Consider the following 17631-nt stretch of genomic DNA (forward strand, 5'->3'; position numbering starts at 1 on the left):
GTCTGGGTGGTGCTGGGGTTCTGGGAGCAGCCCCACAACCCACCCGTGGCCTCGTCCTGGGCTGTGACAACGGTTCTGCAGCAGAGGAGCCGTAAATAGCCCGGCCCTCGGAGGGGACGCGCCGGAGACACTCTCCAGAGCCAGTGGAAAATCTGACAGTGCTTTCCACACTTGACTGGGTTCCAGCAAAGCACCGATAGTGTGGGGGGCCCTGGGGCTTCATGGAGTCATGGAATGGTTTGGGTTGGAAGGGACCTTGAAGCCCATCCAGTCCTCCAACTGTCCCCTGCCATGGGGCAGGGGACACCTTCCACTAGCCGCCAGGTGCTCCAAGCCCTGTCCCAGTGCTCTTGGCCTTGGACACTGGCCAGGGATGGGGCAGGGCACAGCTGCTCTGGCCCAGCAGCTCCTCCCGTGCTGGGGACAACAGGGGTGTTCACAGGAATTTGGCTGGGGAGCCACAGTGGCCACAACCAGTGGGGAAGTGGCCAACCAGCCCAACACCCCCAGAGCTTGTGCCAAACCCTCTGCTCTGGCAGAGGGAGGGAAAGTTTAGCACAAGCTCTGCAGTGGTTATTTTCCTAAAAACAAACACTCAAATGCAGTGAAGAAAATAAGTATAAACACATTTATTAGACAAATATTAAAAAAGACAAACTCAGGACAACAAAGAAAAACACAAAAAATATTTACAGGGAGAATTGCTGGAAAAATGGCTCCAGCTCACCTGTGTCAGGTGGTGGAGTTAAGTTTGTATATTTTAGTATTTTAAGATATTTCATGAGGGTTGCATCAATTTAAAAAAATTTGGCATGTTCTGAAGTCAACTTTAACACCAAAATGACCACAAAGTGTCAAATAACAGGGAAGAGGGAAGTGTGGCAGCACTCACTGGGCATGTGGCTCCAGTGCTCACAAAAAAGGGGATGTTCTTGTTTCAACAAATCTAAATTATTTAAAACCAAGAAAAAACGAGCTGTGTTCACCTGTAACGAACATTTTTGGAGTGGCTTGTATTTGGAGATGATTTCCTAGGCTGAGGTGGTCGTTGGTGGGAGCTCCAGAGCTCTGCTGAAAGCTCTTTGTGGGTCAGGAGTTTAAAATTGTCCTAAAACCTCAAAACATGTCATCCTCTGAGGACTCCTCCAGGTACTGGACGGGCTTTTTGGCACGGCCAGGCCTGGCCTGGGGCTGGGCTACGGGGCTGTTGGCACTGGGCTCAGCGGTGAAGGTGTCATCCTGCAGCTTGGATTTCTGCAGGGAAAGCAGAGGAGTCATGGATCTGAGCATCCCCAGGGAACAACAGTGAGCATCACAGGCCCGCTGTGCCACAGGTACAGTGGGTGTCTGGCCCTTATTAGGGAAAGGTTCTTCCCCCAGAGGGTGGTTGGCACTGAACAGGCTCCCCAGGGCAGTGGGCACGGCCCCAAGGCTGCCAGAGCTCCAGGAGTGTCTGGACAACGTTCTCAGGGAGAGTGGGGGGGATTGTTGTGGTGTCCTGGGCAGGGCCAGGAGTCAGACTCAGTGATCCTTGGGGGTCCCTTCCAGCTCAGGAGATTCCACGATTCTGTGACCACCCTGTTCCCCACAGGCAGGCAGAGGCTTAACCTCCACCGGCTTTTCCTGCCAGGACCGACCCCGCTCCCTGTGGATCCCCTGGCACTGAGGGGTGCAGGGCACAAACCTTTGATGCCACGGATTTGGAAGGCTTCGAGCCAACATCCAAATCGGAATCCGAGTCCAAGGAGCTCGGCTGCCTCTTCGTGGCCTTCCTCCCCTTGGCGCGCGGGGGTCCCTCCTTCGCCGCTGGCTTGGGCGCAGCCTTTTTCTTGGCCAGCATGTCCATGATGGAGGGCTGGTTCTCTGGAACAGAACGTGGTGTTAAATCCCCGCTTCGCTCCTCTCTCCTTCCCAGCTTGGGAATTACTTCCAACACAAACAGGCTCGGCGCTGCCGAGGGGTCAGCGCGCAGGTCGCCTCCGTTTGAAGCTGGGGCTTCTAGAAAGATCTCCCTTCCCAGGGTGATGAGGAATGAGGTTGTTTATCTGCTCGGTTCCGCTAAGTTTAGAGGATCAAATTAAAAAGGTCCCCAAAGCAATTTACAGACTATTTCAGTTTGAAAAGTTCTGGACTCTCAAGGATCTGTGGCCCACCTCAGACCTTCAAAGTCCTGCACAGGGAGGAAGGAATTTCCTAAACACTCACTTGGGGATTCTTTCTTAACTACATTTTGACATTTTTTAAGAGCATCTTGAAGCACATCTCCCAGTTCAGCTCATTTCTGAAGGATAACAGGCTTTCTCAGTTTAGGAGTGGAAGTAACACACTATTTTCCTGCTGGGATTAACACCCAGTTGATTCCATTTGGAATATACAAACCAGCATCAAAATCTGACAAAGTTTGGGCAGTTTAGTTTAAAAAAAAACCAGAAGTTAAATGCCAGAGATGGACGAGGTGGAGCCAGCACTGGATACATCAAACTGCCCCAAAAAGCTTTTCTGCCTCCTGGGAAGCTCCCAGGCTGCTTTCTTCCCAAAAAGACACAAAGTAAGACATAGACTGCAAGACACAAATTCCACCCGGATTATTCCTGCCAAGTATTACATAGCCCTGTAGGAAGCATTCACTTTTCCTGTTCCCAAACTAAGACTCCCTCCCTCCAAGCATGTCCAACATGAACTAGAACATGATATGTTTGGAAACAGACCTCTTAAACATGACAACAACCAGAGAACCTCTGCCACAAACCTCAGATCTTTGCTTGAAATGAAAACTCCAGTTGCTCAGGCCCTGGAGCACCGAGTGGAATCACTCGGATCGTTTCCCACAGGAATTATAATTGTGCTCCAGAAATGATGCTGCTGAGCTGCCCTTACCCTTGGTGGCTCCGGCCTTCTTGGCTGCAGAGGGTTTTTTGGGCCCAGCCTTGGGGCCCGGCACTGGGACAGAGGGAGCAGCAGGAGCCTGGTCCACGTTGTCATCAGTGACATCTGGGACTTGAACTGGGAAAGGGAGCACAAAGTCAGTCTGAAAGAGCCAAACTGTCCCCCCTGCTCTGCCCTGTGCACTCCCCCAAGGGGTTTTGGGACAATCCACAGGTTTACAGGTCTCTCACTCACTGGGGACAGCGCTTGGCTCTGCCTTTTTCTTGGGAGCTTTCACTGCTTTTTCAGTGTTTTCCCTGGAAGACAAAACCCCGAGTATTTGTTCAGTTTATGATGCACTAAATAGGTGCCTTGAAAAAAACCAGAGCTACGAATTTATGTGTAGCATTAAGCACAACCAATCTTCAGTGGTTGTGGAGAAATACTCACTTGGGAGCAGCTCTGGGCTTGGGAGGAGGCTTCTCCTTGGAGTTTGTATCCGAGTCAGAGCTGCCTGCACTGTCACCCTGGAACTCAGACTCCTCATCAGAGCTGGAGGAATTTGAGTCAGAAATGACCATGGTCTTGACTTTGGCTGATGGAAGGACACAGATGTGTTATTTTACACATTTGGCAATATGCAGCTCAGCTTCTTTTTCAATATTTTAGCTGCAGTTATTAAAAAATAAAGATCTGAATAAAAACAAGCAGATGCTGAGACTGCCAGGGAGAAGACTCCAAATGACAAGTGTGTTCTGTCATTTGGAGGCTTCCAACCTCACCCACAACACGTTTAATTTGCCAAGACAGTTGTGTAATTAAACCAAATAACCATATTGCTCTAGATGCCCTTTTCTGCTTTCCCTTGAATGTGTGCACAAATGGTAGAAATATTTAATTGTTTTCGACAGTAAAATAAAGAAGCCTTTTAAAAATCATTTCTGAATGTGATCTGAGGCTCTGGGATCTCCCTAAATAGTCTGTTCCATTTTCTCCTTCACAGATTATCCCTCTCTGCAGCCGTGTCCTCACTCACCTGCTGCCTGACGAACCACTCGTTCCCTTTGAGGAGGTGCTTCAAAATCAGACTCTGAATCAGACCCTGAGTCAGACCAAGGGTTTCGTTTCTTGGTTTTCTTTATTGGTTTGAAGGGTAGAGTGGCCTGTCTCTTAGCTCCTGAAAAATAGTGGGAGGCAGGATGAGCCAGCAAACTTCCATGTGTACTTCAGGATCAGCAGTTCAAACTCAGCTTAGAAATACACTAAATTCAGAGGATTCTGGCTTAAACAAAGAGAAATAGGAATTTATCCCGCTTGACTGTTATCCAGGACCTCTTTCTCCCCTAGTTTTTCCAAAACTCCCGATCCCAGGTGTTGGTCACCACCTTCAGGAAGAGGTCAAATAACCAAATTGACAACCCTTCCCCTCCCTTTCTACTGAGGGAATGACATCAAAGCATTTACCTGGCTCAGTCTTCAGCTTCTGTGCTAATCTCTGCTTCAGGCCTGAAGGCTCCTTCTCTCCGGATGTGTTTTCATCCTGATTCTCATCAAATTCAGATTTTTCACTCTGCAGATGCAGATACCAAACAGTGAGTCAGCTCCCGGAGAGGAGGCACGGGGGGTGATGGAGGAAGGAGCTGCTTATTTTAGACGTGGAAGAGTTAGTGATACAAGAAACCTGACTCTGTGAAACAAACTGTGTGTGGAACTGATTACAGGCAGGATCTGCAAATCAGACAGGATCTGTCCCCAAATCAGGTGACTAAAACAGCAAAACCCAACAGGAACAAAAACAGGAACTCAGGCCCCACTCCTGAGTGCTCCAGTCCTGCCACTGGGACAGCCCTGGGGGAAGATGAGGATGCAGAGCTGGACAGGGTGGGATAAAAACAACAGTGGAAGTTATTTGGAAAAAAACTGTTGGGTGGAACCATGTGGAGGAAAGGTTTCCAGGGCCAAACAGGTGAGGGGGTGGGTTAGTTTTCTCTGCTGGAAATGACTGAATGGCACAATTTCAACTAGTTCTATAAAAAGAGTTCAATCTTCTTCATCTCCTTGATACGGAGAACAATGATGGCATTAATTGGCTGAAAGCATTGCTGGGAATGCAAAGGCTGTTCTGGAGAAGGGAATTTACTGGCTGTGCTTCCTGCCTGCTAAAGGGTTTATCAAATTCCCAAGATACCTGGAACAACCATGTTTGCACCTGCCTCTCCATTTCTGAGCTACCAACCCACCCCAACACTGTGATGTGTCAAGATTTCCCTCTAAGCCATCTCCTGATACGTTAGTGAATTGTTGTCCTTTAGACTGACACCCCCTTTCCCAGTGCTCCCCAAGCCCCAAGGTTCTGTCCCTCTCCTTGAACAGCTGCTTCAGCAGGACAAGTCCAGCTAACAAGGACTTGCATTTCTTTAGGACTGCATTGAAGAAAATACAAAGAAAGACTAAGCATTTGGAATGTTCCTTTGTACCTTTATCTTCTTTTTAGTTTTCTTTTTCTCTGCTTCTGCCTTCATCTCGGCAGTGATCCGAGGAACAACCCTGACACCATGAGGGGATGGCATCACTTCTGGCAGTTGGGCCTTCTTCACCTTTGCTTTCCCTCCTTTCACCTTCAGAGGTTTGCCAGCAATCCCTTCCATCTCATCCTGTGCTTGCTTGGCCTCCACTGCCTGCAGAGGGGAGCACAAAATAACACAGAAAACCCCCAAAAGTCAATAAAGAGCTGGTGGATAAGATGAGGGAGTGGGTCATCTGCACTGAGCATCGACATACATCGAGTTCCTCAACGAAGGCAGCAAGGTCTTCCTTCCACAGGTCAGAGGGACTCTTGCACTTGAGGTTTTCCAGCTCCTTTTGCTAAAGGGAATCATAAATGACAATCATTAGTCACATATTTCAATCCACCATCCAAAAAAAAACCACCCCCCCCCCACATTATATATGAACTTAACACTTTTAATAAGCAAAGGAAGGCACATACTTTGTTATCCCTCTGCTTGCAGAGCTCATCTTTCTTCTCCTTGGTCAGATACCACAGGGGCATGTTCAGCAGGTAGTTGAAGTCTGGGCCAGAAGCTGCAGCTGGTTCTTTGTCACCCTCTTCCTCCTCCTCTTCCTTTTCTTCTTCCTGAATATGGATTTGAAACAAACATTGTCAACAAATACCCTGAATCCTGTGGACAGAAAAGGACCTGAGGCCTCTGTATGGATTATGAAGCCTCAGAGCCAGCTTGGGTGTACTGAGGATGACCGAGGCATTACCGTGTTTTGTGACTCCTTCCAAGCCTTCACCGGGTCAGACTCGTACCCTCTCTGGATGAGAAGCTGAATCAGTTCTTTCTTGGGTTTGTTTTCTGCAAACAGACATTTCAGGATTGTCACTCAGTGACCACCACTTGCTATCAGGAGCGACTGATGAGCTTTATGTTTTGGATCCCTGCATCCTACAGGACTCCATACCAGCCTTTCCTCATCACAGCTGGGACATGTGGAGGAGCCTGGATAACACCTGAAAAGCTCCTACTTAGGAGGTGATTTGTCAGGGTAGCATTGGTCCTGTAGCTGCCAGAGCACTGTAAATATTTTTCTTTGTTTCCATAGGCATTTCCCCCGCTTTAAGTAGTTTTTGAACTTGGAAAAAAAGGTGTGATGGTATAAAACAGGTTTCATGATAACAGGCAGGTGGAGGAAAAAAGCCCTGGTAGCTTGGTATAGCTTGCACCTCATTAGACATCACCTGGGAAATTTATGCTCTGAGTGCCCAACCACTGGAAATGCTTCAGCTGGAATTTGCTCCTTTTTAAGGCATCAGAAGCAATCAACCATGAGACACAAATACAAATGAAACCAGCTCTGGCAGCCTTGGAACTACTTATTAAAAAAAAGAAAAAAAACAACCAAGAAAATGCATTTCAAGGGAATTATTTCTCTTCCTGAGCTCAGACAGACTCGGCTGCTGGGATTACTGGGCTGCCTTCAGACACAAACCACAAAGCATCTTATGACACGTTGTCTGGCCTCATCCTCCGTGAAGGCAGCGAAACACAGCCCGGCTTTAACACCGAGGGGGGAAAAGTGGATTGCAAAATGTGAATGTTGGGAACAAAGATCTGCTTCTTTTTCTAGCTCATGATTCTCAGATGCTGCTACTTGGGTATCTTCTAAGTTTGAACCCTCGGTCCACTGAGAACATGATTTGGAATATTTTTGCAGAGGTTCACAAAGACAGTGGACAGAGATATGGGTTCTTAAGAATGCATTTCATGGCAAACACTGCCCCTTCCTAACACCACACACAATTAACTCTTACTCCTACTGAGTTGGAAATAGATAGAAATTATTGCTAAATTATTAAAAAAATCCTACTCTCAAAAAATTGTCACACACAGACCAAGGATACTCTGGGAAAGCATTTTCCTCTTGCATGTCACCGGAACAGAGATAAGCTCTGGTGTGGTTTGTAAGAGCCAGCCCGAGGCTGAGTGGGTGCTGACAGAGCTCAAGGGGGCACCCAGTTCTCCCAGTTCACAGTCCCAGTCACCAAGAACGACACCCACCGATCACGATTTTGCCATCTATTTTCTCCAGGATGAAGCGAGCCTGGTTGCTCAGCTTTGCAGACTCAGCACCCAGCATCCCAATAAGCCATTCCTTCCTCAAACTGTAATATCGGAGCCGGAGCTCAAAGAATTCCTTAAGAATATCCTGGGGAGAGTCGTACTTCTTGAGAAAGCCGACATGGTCAAAGAGAACCTGGAGGAAAACGAGGGAACATGGGCATTATGATGATAAAACTGATTCCAAACCCACTGAAAATTAACAGTAACACAGGTGTGATGATATCACTCAATTATTAACTGACAAATTATCAAACTTATCAGTGTTACTTGAGAAGCTACTTCAGTTTGTGAGCACAGCAGCAGAGACAACTTTAGAATTGCAACGTTTTTGAATACCCATAGCAGGGTTAAGGTTACTTTGATCTTAAGGCTCTGTGCAGGACCAACATCTTGTATCCAGCTTCACACATTGTCAGGAGCAAGACGCTCAGTGCCCGTGCTGCTGGCTCAAAGGGCTCTGCAAACTGTGATTTCAGATCACTTTGCCTCCTTCAGGCAAACCATCCACTCTGGGCCCACGCCCAAGCCAGGCTCTTGACCTTTGAAAGCTGATTTAAAACCAGTAACAGCAGAAAAATCGAAGTGAATAGGTTAATGCCAAAGAGGATTTTTGTTTCACGCAACGACTGCAGCTGTCCACAGAGTCTGAGTTAAACCAAGAAATTCCTTCAGCAAAATCTGTCACATACCATGGAGTTGCATGTTAAACTTGTTTGGAGTTTGAAGACCTTATGCAGCCCCACAGCTTCGGCTTCCGCCAGTTTTTCCTCAGTCATCCTCACGATGAACTTCACTGTGGTGTCTGTGTGATATTCTTTATAGTCTGTGATTAGAGGGGGGGTCTTCTCAGTCCCATTCAACATCGGCTCCAGAACCTGCTCTTTGTAAGTCTGAGAAAAGAAACGAAGTCAGACCCAAACCCCACTAGCCCCTTTTTGCTTTACAAGGCAGACTATACATTCCCAGGGCAAATTCCCTGTCTGTTACCTGTGTCCATGTTCTGACAGGCAGCTCGGTGATCTCGATGGTTGTAGAATCAAGGATGGACACTTCACCACTAATCACATACTGATTAGGCCCCAGCTCGTCTATGGTGCCTTTGAAATTCTTGTAACTGGGAAGCTGAGCAGAACAAACACTGGATTCAGCTTTGTGCAGATGCTTCCGTTTTCAAGCATTCCCATCAAATGCTCAACATGAGCTCGATAAACCAACAAGTGGGACATTTGGTTTTTAATTATTTACCATTGGCAGTGGCTCTTCTCCATCCATCAGCCGACGGATATTATTCACAACTTCCCTGATATCGAAGTTGGGGATTTTACAGGCCCAGCCAGTGCCAATCCCTTCAGCCCCGTTGACCAGCACCATTGGGATGATGGGCATGTACCACTCTGGCTCCACACGCTGGTTGTCATCATAGAGGAACCTCAGGATGTTGTCGTCCATCGGTGGGAACACCAGTCGTGCCAGGGGACTGGAATGGAGAAGGGAATTCAAGCCCAAATTCTCATTACAGAACATGACGGACATGCAAAAAAGAAACTTGCTGAATTTTTTTGTTCCTGCTTCCATTTCCATATTCTCTGCTCTGATAACCAAGCTTCCATACCTGAATCTAGCACCCAGATCTCACTTCAATTGCTGCTACTCTGGGCATGCAAGCAGCCCAAAGTTTTAAAGGGGAAAAGTCAATTCATTTTTCAGTCTAATTGCTGTAAGATTGGGTCCTGCTAAGAGTCTTTCGGACAGTAAGAACCCTGTAATGCTGACCTGAGCATGGTGAAGATGTATCGAGGGCTGGCAGAGTCCTTCCCCCCGTGCAGCCGTGTGCCAAACTGACCGATGGGCTGCAGCAAGTTGAGGTTGTTGCTGCCCACGAAGTTCTGAGCCAAGTTAATGATGGTCATCATCAGGGCGGCCTGAAACGAAGGAAGGTGCAAAGCTGAGCGTGCAGAATGCTTCAGGGTGACTAGAAATGTCCTAGTGACCCACGGCTCTACTGCTGTCTACCTGCTCTGAAACCTCCAGTGAAAGATTCTGTTGGGTCTCTACAGGGAATCTTGTTTTAGTGCTTAACTTCACCTGGTACAGGCAGAAAGGTTATTAACTTCTGCCTAGATCCATCCCAAATAAAGCAAGTTTTTCTTGTTCTTCTTTTGGAACAAACTGTGCTCCCATGAAATCCAGGCAGGGCAGGCAGAGTGACCAACCTCAGATTAAATTAATTTTGGAGCATTAAAAGCAGCTAAACAGCCACTTCGACTTGGTGTTCACACTCCTAATTCTGCTTCAGAGGCATTGCCACTGTCATGCCAGCAGAAGGGCTTTTTGTCTTTCATTTAAAGTGTTTTGCAGGCCCAGGCAGGTCCTTACCTCACCGTGATGGTATGAGGACATCTCAGCCACGGAACCGGCCAGCTGAGCCACCTTCACCTCCCGCTTATCGTTTCGTTTGAAGCAGGTGAATAAAACCTTCCTCTGACCCGGCTTCAAACCTGTACAAAAAAGAAAAGACCTCGTGGTTAGAACATGTGATGTGTTTCACTTGGCTTCTGCTCTCTAGAGACACAAGAACTACTTATCCACCCAGAGATCCTGCACCAGGTGAGTAAGGTATTTGCAATAATATACCACAAAATGGACAAGACACCTAATCCAAAGTTGAAAAAAGCTTGGACAGCAGAAAACAGGCTTCAGGATACTGATCCTGAAAATCAGTGGGTTCCCTGAGTCTGACAGGACATCAAACACCCATTTATTAAGTTCTAGGGACACGCCATGCAGAATCACTACCTAGAAATCACTTACCATCAACCAGTGATGGGATTGATCTCTCATTATCCGAGTTTGAGAACAGCACTAACTCCTTGTTGATGAAGTCGTTGTATGTCAGGTAACTGGTGTTTTTCCCATAGAGATATTCCTAAGAAAATCAAGTGGAAGATTGCCTTAATTTAACAGGGCCTAATCTGCTCTTGGCTAGTTTCACTGAAATGGGAACTCTTGTAAGACCAGCTAAATACAGCTTGAGCCCTGACACTCCTTGCATGGCAAAGGGAAACATTTGCCATGATGCAGGCCCATTTTTTTGGGAAATAAAGTCTTCGTCTGGTCCTGCTCGAGCTATTGTTTCCCTATTGATGAAGCAATTTGAAAGATAAGAGTTAAAAAGGAAATTAACCGCTGGATAATTGACAGTGAGGCTACACTGATAAGGGCAGAGAAGAAGCTGCTCTGCAAAACCCTGACACATTTTCAACGTCCTCTAATTCCGGGCCTGACTCAGTGACTGAGCCGTGTGCAGTGCTGGGATGAAGCTGAGAACAGCCCCAGGCAGGGACTGGGAACCAGTTTGCTTGTGAACATAACCCTTTTACCTCTGGCAGACCGTGCAGCTTCCGTTGTCTCCTATCCTCCATGAAATTAGTCAGCCACTCCTTTCGCTCTTCTATCTTCTTCTTGCTGAAGGCCTGGGTGTTACAAAAGGAAAAGTAACTCGATTCTAGAACATTCTGCAGTTGTGCATTATTGGATCAGTCGAGAAAAAGAAAGGAAGAGCTTGCCCAGGAGAATAACGTGCTAAACAGGCTGGCTTAAGAGCCCAAGTGCAATAAAAGGTTTCTGTAGCTAAACATATTAAGAGCATAATTTCCACCAGTTTGTAGGAGATGGGGTAGTTAGTTTTAAATTTATAGGTTTTTAATGTATTAGCAGAAAACTAAAGCAGATTTGGGGGGAGATAAATATTTTGGGGGAAAATTCGATTTTTTGGCATTGCCTAACAGCTCTGAATGTTTGAGTCAAGGGTTCCCTAAGGTGAAGTTCACAGAAATCAGGACTGTTTTAATCCACTGTTTCGCACTGGGGGGAAAAAGGGGAGATCTAACTTGGAGCAAACTGCAGCAGAAAACATGCAGAAAAATGTTAGAGAAATATTTACTATTGTGCCTGAAAATGTCAATTGGTTTCTAGTGATTAGTTTGTTCTGAGCTATATTTAAAGCCCATCATTAAAAGGCTACTCTTGGCCTGAGGTCTGGGGGCAGATTTGCTGCTCCTGGTTCGACTAAATCCGTAGCCTTGGTAACCCAGAGATTGTCTCCAGCCCACGGGCCTCCAAGAGCATTTTAAGAGAAAATACCGAGCACTCTACAAGGTGAAATACCAAAGGTAGTAAGTCAGCAATTAAATCAAGTGTTAGTTACCAGGGTGATCGCAGCATCATCTTCAGGGCCTGAATATTTGAAGCCAATTCGGTGTCTTGCCATATCTGCAAAGTATTCTTTGGCCTCCTTCGATGTGCTGGTACCCAAACCTGCAGGGACAGCAGAGTTAATCCTAACGACTTTTTGCTTAAATTAAGTTGCAGTTCAAAGAAATATTTTGCTGTGCCCAGTTTCTGTGATGTATCACATGAATGGACAGTGTGAAGATGACTTTCTGAAAACTTCAGAATGAGATGTATCACAAAAGTCATAAGAATTACAATTCAGTGAGCAGTGGCACGTTGTACTTTTGGATTTTGTCTGTAACTCACGTAAATATCTGAAATGTAACTGGAATGTCTTAGGAGGGAAGAGACACAGAACACACCTGATCCAAACCTTTCTGCAAAGCAGGACTGACTCGAATCATCAATCCTCTGACTTGGACCACTGAATTTCACCATATTAAGTTTTTACAAACCTTTGTAGTACTTGATCTTCCATGAGTTGTAGTTCTGTGTACTGCTTTTCCATTCTTCAAACTCAGGAATGCTGTAGAATGCAATTTCTTCTTTATTTTTAGAGGCCTGCGATAGAGAAATATTTTAACTGTGAAATTAGAGGCAGATTTGGAGCTGTCAATCCTCACCCATTCACCTGATCATCCCCCAAGCCTCACCTTTATGATGGGAGTAATGAATTCTTCCAAAAAGTTGTGTCTTATAAGAGATGGCCAGTTGTGATGGATGAAATTAATCAGCAAACCTTTGATGTGTGACCCATCCTGATCCTGAATTAAAAAGGAAAAGCCATATTTTATCAGGGGCATGATGGGACTGACAATTGTTGGCTTAACAGCAAATGGTTCTATAATTCCACCTAACTGACCCTATTAACTCACTTCTAAAAAGGTGACCATGTGGTTTTTGACTGCTGAAAATTGAGAGGAACCAAAAAGGCAGATTTTTGGTGAAAAAAGGTGTCAAGGACTGCTCAAGGACCTTGAATCAGCAGACTTTAGCTGTTTGGTGGTTAGTCCCCCCTCTACTTTTTTGTTTTGTGGCTGAAATGATATTATGACCCACTAAAATACAGAATGAGCAAAAGAGACAAACACAGAGAATTAGGTACAACAGTGGGAGAAAAGCATGGTTTTCTTATTTTCTCTTCATTTAAGAGTTAATTATTATCTTCTCCCAATTTTCAATTTAAATGAACCTAACCTGATCTGTCATGATCATAATCTTTCCATAGCGAAGAGTTTTTAAAGATTCTTGATCTTCATAGTTCTTTTTATACTGCAAACCCACAATCTTGATGATGTTGTTGATTTCGGCGTTTTCCATGATCTGAAAGACATCACACAGGACAAAAACTTGCCTTTCAGGCTCAAAAAGCAGCTCAAGAAAGTATAAAATTACCCATAAGTGAATCGTTGGCCGAGTTCTGTCTTGCTGGTGGTTTTTTGCTGTTTAGAAACCTATCGTTTTCAGTGCTTAAATCACTCTGCATCATTCCAAACATTTTCCAGTCCACAACACAAACATCATCCCCTCGGGCAAAACACCAAACAGGACTTAATCGATATTCCCACTTAACCAGCAAGGCAGGCTCAAGGTGAGAGCAGACACTTCACCTTGGAGCTGCAGTGCTCCAGGTGAGCAGCTGCACCAACTGGTTACACAAACCACACCACACCTTCCATCACGTAACTGTAACCATTTTCCACCCAACCTGCTTATGAGAAGCTTCTCTGACGTTGAGGATTTTCCCACGAAGAGGAAATACTCCATATTTGTCTCTGCCAATCACTCCCAGACCAGAGACAGCCAGAGTTTTGGCTGAATCTCCCTCAGTCAGGATCAGCGTACAATCTAGAGAATTCTTGCTGCCTAAAAAAAGAAGAAAATCGAGTCAGTTTTCTAATTAAGAAGTGAAATCGAAGCCTGCACACTCACAACTGAATGATAAATATCTCCTAACACAGGTTTTGTTGCACTGCACACAGTAAATGGGGATAAACATAGTAAACAGGGCCATAAAATGGGGGTAAAACTATAATTACAGGTTTTCTCACTTTTCCTTAGGAGACAAATCTTTCATTTAACAACCAAGTTTTAACTGTTTTTGAATGAATTGGTTATAAAGGATGTCAAGCACTTACCAGCATCGTTGGCATCATCCAGTTTAGGGACACCCTTAATCTTGGAGTGTTTCACAGCACAACATTTCTTATTCAGCTCGTTCTGAGCTTTAAATTTTACCCAGTTTAGGATACTTTCAACAATGCCACAGCCAACTGCCTGCAATACAAAACCCAAGCCCAAACAGCTGTGGGGAAAGCCACAACAGTGATGGAATTTTTTGCTACAAAGTTTTACAGACATCCTGCTTGTCCGTGTTTAATCAGTACTTACACCCTTAATGAATTTTTCACTTAGTTTACAGGTGGACCCAAAGCTCTTTGCCTGCAGAGTCATGTTCTCCTTAGTCTGAGAGTCAAAGGTTGGGTTTTCAATTAAGGCATTCACGAAAATCCACATGTGGTTCTTCACCTGTAGTTAAACACAGCAAGGATCACACTCTGTACAGGCTCAGCTCACCCATCAATCACACATTGAGGAAAGACTCAGTTATCACTGCAGGGTTTGGGATTTTCCTAAATGGTCTGGAAGAATTTTGGACAGCTAATGAACATTCATGAGCAACGTTAGATGATTTGGGATCTCAAGGAATTGGCATCTCTCAGCCTAAATGGGTGTTTTCTAACAGGTAATGGGTTTTAGTGCATCTACACTGACTTAAGAGTGATTACAAAACACATCAGCAAAGCAAAGAGAATTGCCTTAAATTAGACAACGTGAGACTTCTATAATCAGCAATTCTATATCTACTATCTGTACAATGGAAATGTGTTATTTATAAAATCAACACAGTTATGCTCTAAGCTGGAGTTACAATTGGCAGTAACGCTCGAGTTGTGTTTCCCACTGGGGAAATTCTGATGTTGTACCTGGAAAGGCTTCACCCCAACTCCATTTTTGTTCTTCTTTTTCACCACATCGATGAGTTTGGTCACGATCTGGTCAGCGACGTAATCAACGTGCCTGCCACCCTAAAGGAAACAGGACAAGGACCCGGGGTGAGGCCATTAAACCCCACAAATATCTATTGAAAAGTTTTAGCACAGTCTTTGCAATATTAACTGTTTTTTACTAGAATACATACACTTAGAAATAGCCAAGAATATTAATGCTGAAGAATTTGGCACTGGCTTGACTAAATACACCGAGAGGTTACCTTTGTGGTGGCAATGCTGTTGACAAAGCTGACTTGCTGGAAGCCTTTCTCACTCAAAGTCAAACACACTTCCCACCGGGAATTGACTTCCTCGTGGATAACCTTAAGTGCATTCCCAGTTTCATCGACCTTATCCTTCAGATAGAGGTCCACATAGCTGCGGAATCCTTTCACCTGCACACGGATGAGAGCAGACAACTGGTTGATAACAGCTCCCATAAATACTTAATGCACATCCTCCTGCAAAGTGGGTACAGGAATGCCTCCTTTGCTGTGTGCAATGACAGGAATGGCTTTGACACAACCTCACCAGTTAAATGGCACGAGAAGTGCAGGTATTTGTGTTTCTTTTCAATGCTCACTTACAGGCAGCCTCTGTCCGTTCAGGAAAACTTTGACATCCTTTGTGGACCCAGCAATATCATACACTCTTCGAGACATCAGTGCTACGATGTCCTTATCCAGAACTGTCATCTTGAATTTGGACAGATCAGGTTGGAAAGTGACACAGGTGTAATCGTCTCCATCAAAGTATTTCAGCTTCATTTCTCCAGCCTTTCCCATGTTGTCTGTCCAGGTCTGAGGAAAGGAGCTTTTGTGAGTTGCAAGTCGAGCACATGCAAGTAACTACTGTAGTTTTTAAAAACAGTAAGCTGGTTTGAGTTCTAGATACTTTCAAATTTAACAAAAACTCTGGTTGAAAACCAGATTTTGGTGCTAATTTCATCGTTCCTTTGAATTATATTTTGTGGGTCAAATTTACTCTAAACATAATGCACTGAAGGTGTGCCTAGATTTTTGAAACAAAACCTAAAGGTCTCATCAGAAAACCTCAGGTACAACCTCTCTGAAATGAGAAGTGCTCCTACCTGCTTGAATAACTTTTTGTATTCACGACATCCAGTTTCCACAGTGAATTTTGTGCTGAATATATTGCACAGTTTGGCTCCATAACCATTCCTCCCCCCTGGAATTAGAAGGAACACAGACTTGTATTACTATCTTTGTCCACAACTATCCAAGAGAATCCCAGACTAACAGGAGTTTGGCCACTTCAGCACAATCCAAAGGCAACTGTCAACAAGCAACAACGTTCTACAAGCTCAGTATGCAACTTCTTCCCCACCTGTGACTTTCTTCTCGTTGTCATCGTAGTTGCTGGAAGTCAGCAGCTGTCCAAAGATCAGAGCAGGCACATAGACCTTCTCCACTTTGTGTTCAACAACTGGGATACCTTTCCCGTTATTCCACACACTGATTGTGTTATTCTCTCTAGGGGAGGGAAAAAAAAACCCCAACATAAAAAATGTGTTTTTAAGGCTGCAAACGACTGAGCTGTGAAGCAAGTTATAGAAAGGCTCTGGGGAAAGGCACCATTTCGTCGGGAGCAAATCTGTGCTCAGCAAGTGCAGCAGCTGCCAGCAGAGGGGGGACAGGCAACACAGAAATCCCCAGATCTGCTCTAAAATGGACACGCACAAAACCCTCTGCCTGTGCTCAATCAGGATAAAAAGGCAGGAAGAGATGGAAAACAGCAGCAAGTAAAAAGCAGCCGTTTGCCCTGCCAGCCCTCTGTAAGAGACCAGGGGACTGAGCAAAGAGAAAGGCTTTCAGAGCTAGTGGATTAAGTTTGGGGTAACTCAGATCAGCCCCTGCAGTGCCACCCCAGCTTTGCAGAACAGCTGAAGGCAACAAACAACAATGAAATAAAACTTACACATCAATTGTGACTTTAATGCACGACATGTTTTTATCCCTCTGCTTGTTGTCTGCGGCGTTGACTGGAAAGAGAATATTGTTACTTTATTGCATTCCAAATCGAGACAGAACTATGAAGTGTTTCAGTAGAATGGACACAAAAGATCAATGCAATGTCACTAATAATCATCTTGGCATGAAAATATTTTGTGAATTGCAAAGAGGAGTTCTGCAAGTTATCACAGAATTATTCAGGTTGGAAATGACCTTTGCGGGCACCAAGTCCAACCATTAACAGAAAAAGGAGAAGTCTGGCCTGAATGAAATCAGGTTTGTAATTGGATTTTTGAAATTGGGGTGTTTTTTTTTTGTTTCCCACGAATGGCTTGCTGTTAAGTAGGGTTAATGAGTTCTTGATAAGTTTTTCTGTTTAGATCCAGTTTTGTAGGCATTCAACCCCTGTTAATAACCTGTCACTCACTGACTCGGGAGATCTGTCACCTTACCCAGAATCTCATCAAAGATTTTGTACAAGCCAGGCACGAAGGTCACAGCTCTGCAGTTGAGGCCAATGTCTTCATCAAAAACCCACATTTGCTGGGGAAAAAAAAGGAAGAACTTCATAAGTGCCCAGGGTACAGCCTCTCTTCTGTGCCACCCGTTTGGGAAGCAGATGTTTTGTGGTTGATAAGCAGATATTTCGTGTTTTGTAAACAGCTGTTAATGCCCCCCTCACCTGCCCTGAGGGGCTCGGGGGGCTCAGCCCCGCACCCCCCTGCCCCTTACCTGGGTGACCAGCTCCACGGAGCCGATGTAGGTGTCCGGCCGGAGCAGGATGTGCTCCAGCTGCGTCTTCTTCTGGTAGATGTGCTCCACCGAGAGCTTCTTGGGGCCATCGGCCTTGTGCGTCCGGGCGTTCTCGTCCGCGGGCTG

General features: G+C 45.3%; 2 protein-coding genes across 2 annotated transcripts in view; one reads left to right on the plus strand and one right to left on the minus strand.

Moving 5' to 3' along the window:
- Positions 1 to 1112, plus strand: part of RARA (retinoic acid receptor alpha) — a 7232-nt gene extending 6120 nt beyond the window's left edge. The window contains exon 7 of the mRNA XM_029964441.1: positions 1094 to 1112. Coding sequence (XP_029820301.1) covers positions 1094 to 1112 — 19 coding nt within the window. The remainder of the gene's footprint in view (positions 1 to 1093) is intronic.
- Positions 633 to 17628, minus strand: TOP2A (DNA topoisomerase II alpha; the record flags this gene model as incomplete). Its single annotated transcript, XM_029964442.1, has 34 exons — positions 633 to 1254; positions 1685 to 1863; positions 2878 to 3003; positions 3121 to 3182; positions 3316 to 3460; positions 3902 to 4042; positions 4330 to 4435; positions 5343 to 5543; positions 5647 to 5730; positions 5855 to 6001; positions 6136 to 6227; positions 7431 to 7626; positions 8183 to 8383; positions 8481 to 8615; positions 8739 to 8970; positions 9267 to 9415; positions 9870 to 9991; positions 10305 to 10419; positions 10874 to 10966; positions 11701 to 11810; positions 12182 to 12287; positions 12380 to 12490; positions 12924 to 13049; positions 13435 to 13592; positions 13865 to 14003; positions 14118 to 14255; positions 14714 to 14815; positions 15001 to 15174; positions 15367 to 15579; positions 15870 to 15967; positions 16127 to 16272; positions 16718 to 16781; positions 17205 to 17295; positions 17485 to 17628. Coding segments are annotated over 34 exons (4584 nt in total), but the record flags the coding sequence as incomplete, so codon positions are not given.
- Positions 17629 to 17631: the final 3 nt, after the last annotated feature.

The sequence above is a fragment of the Manacus vitellinus genome, unplaced genomic scaffold (assembly GCF_001715985.3).
Source record: "Manacus vitellinus isolate BGI_N305 unplaced genomic scaffold, ASM171598v3 scaffold_72_pilon, whole genome shotgun sequence".
Classification (NCBI taxonomy): domain Eukaryota; kingdom Metazoa; phylum Chordata; class Aves; order Passeriformes; family Pipridae; genus Manacus; species Manacus vitellinus.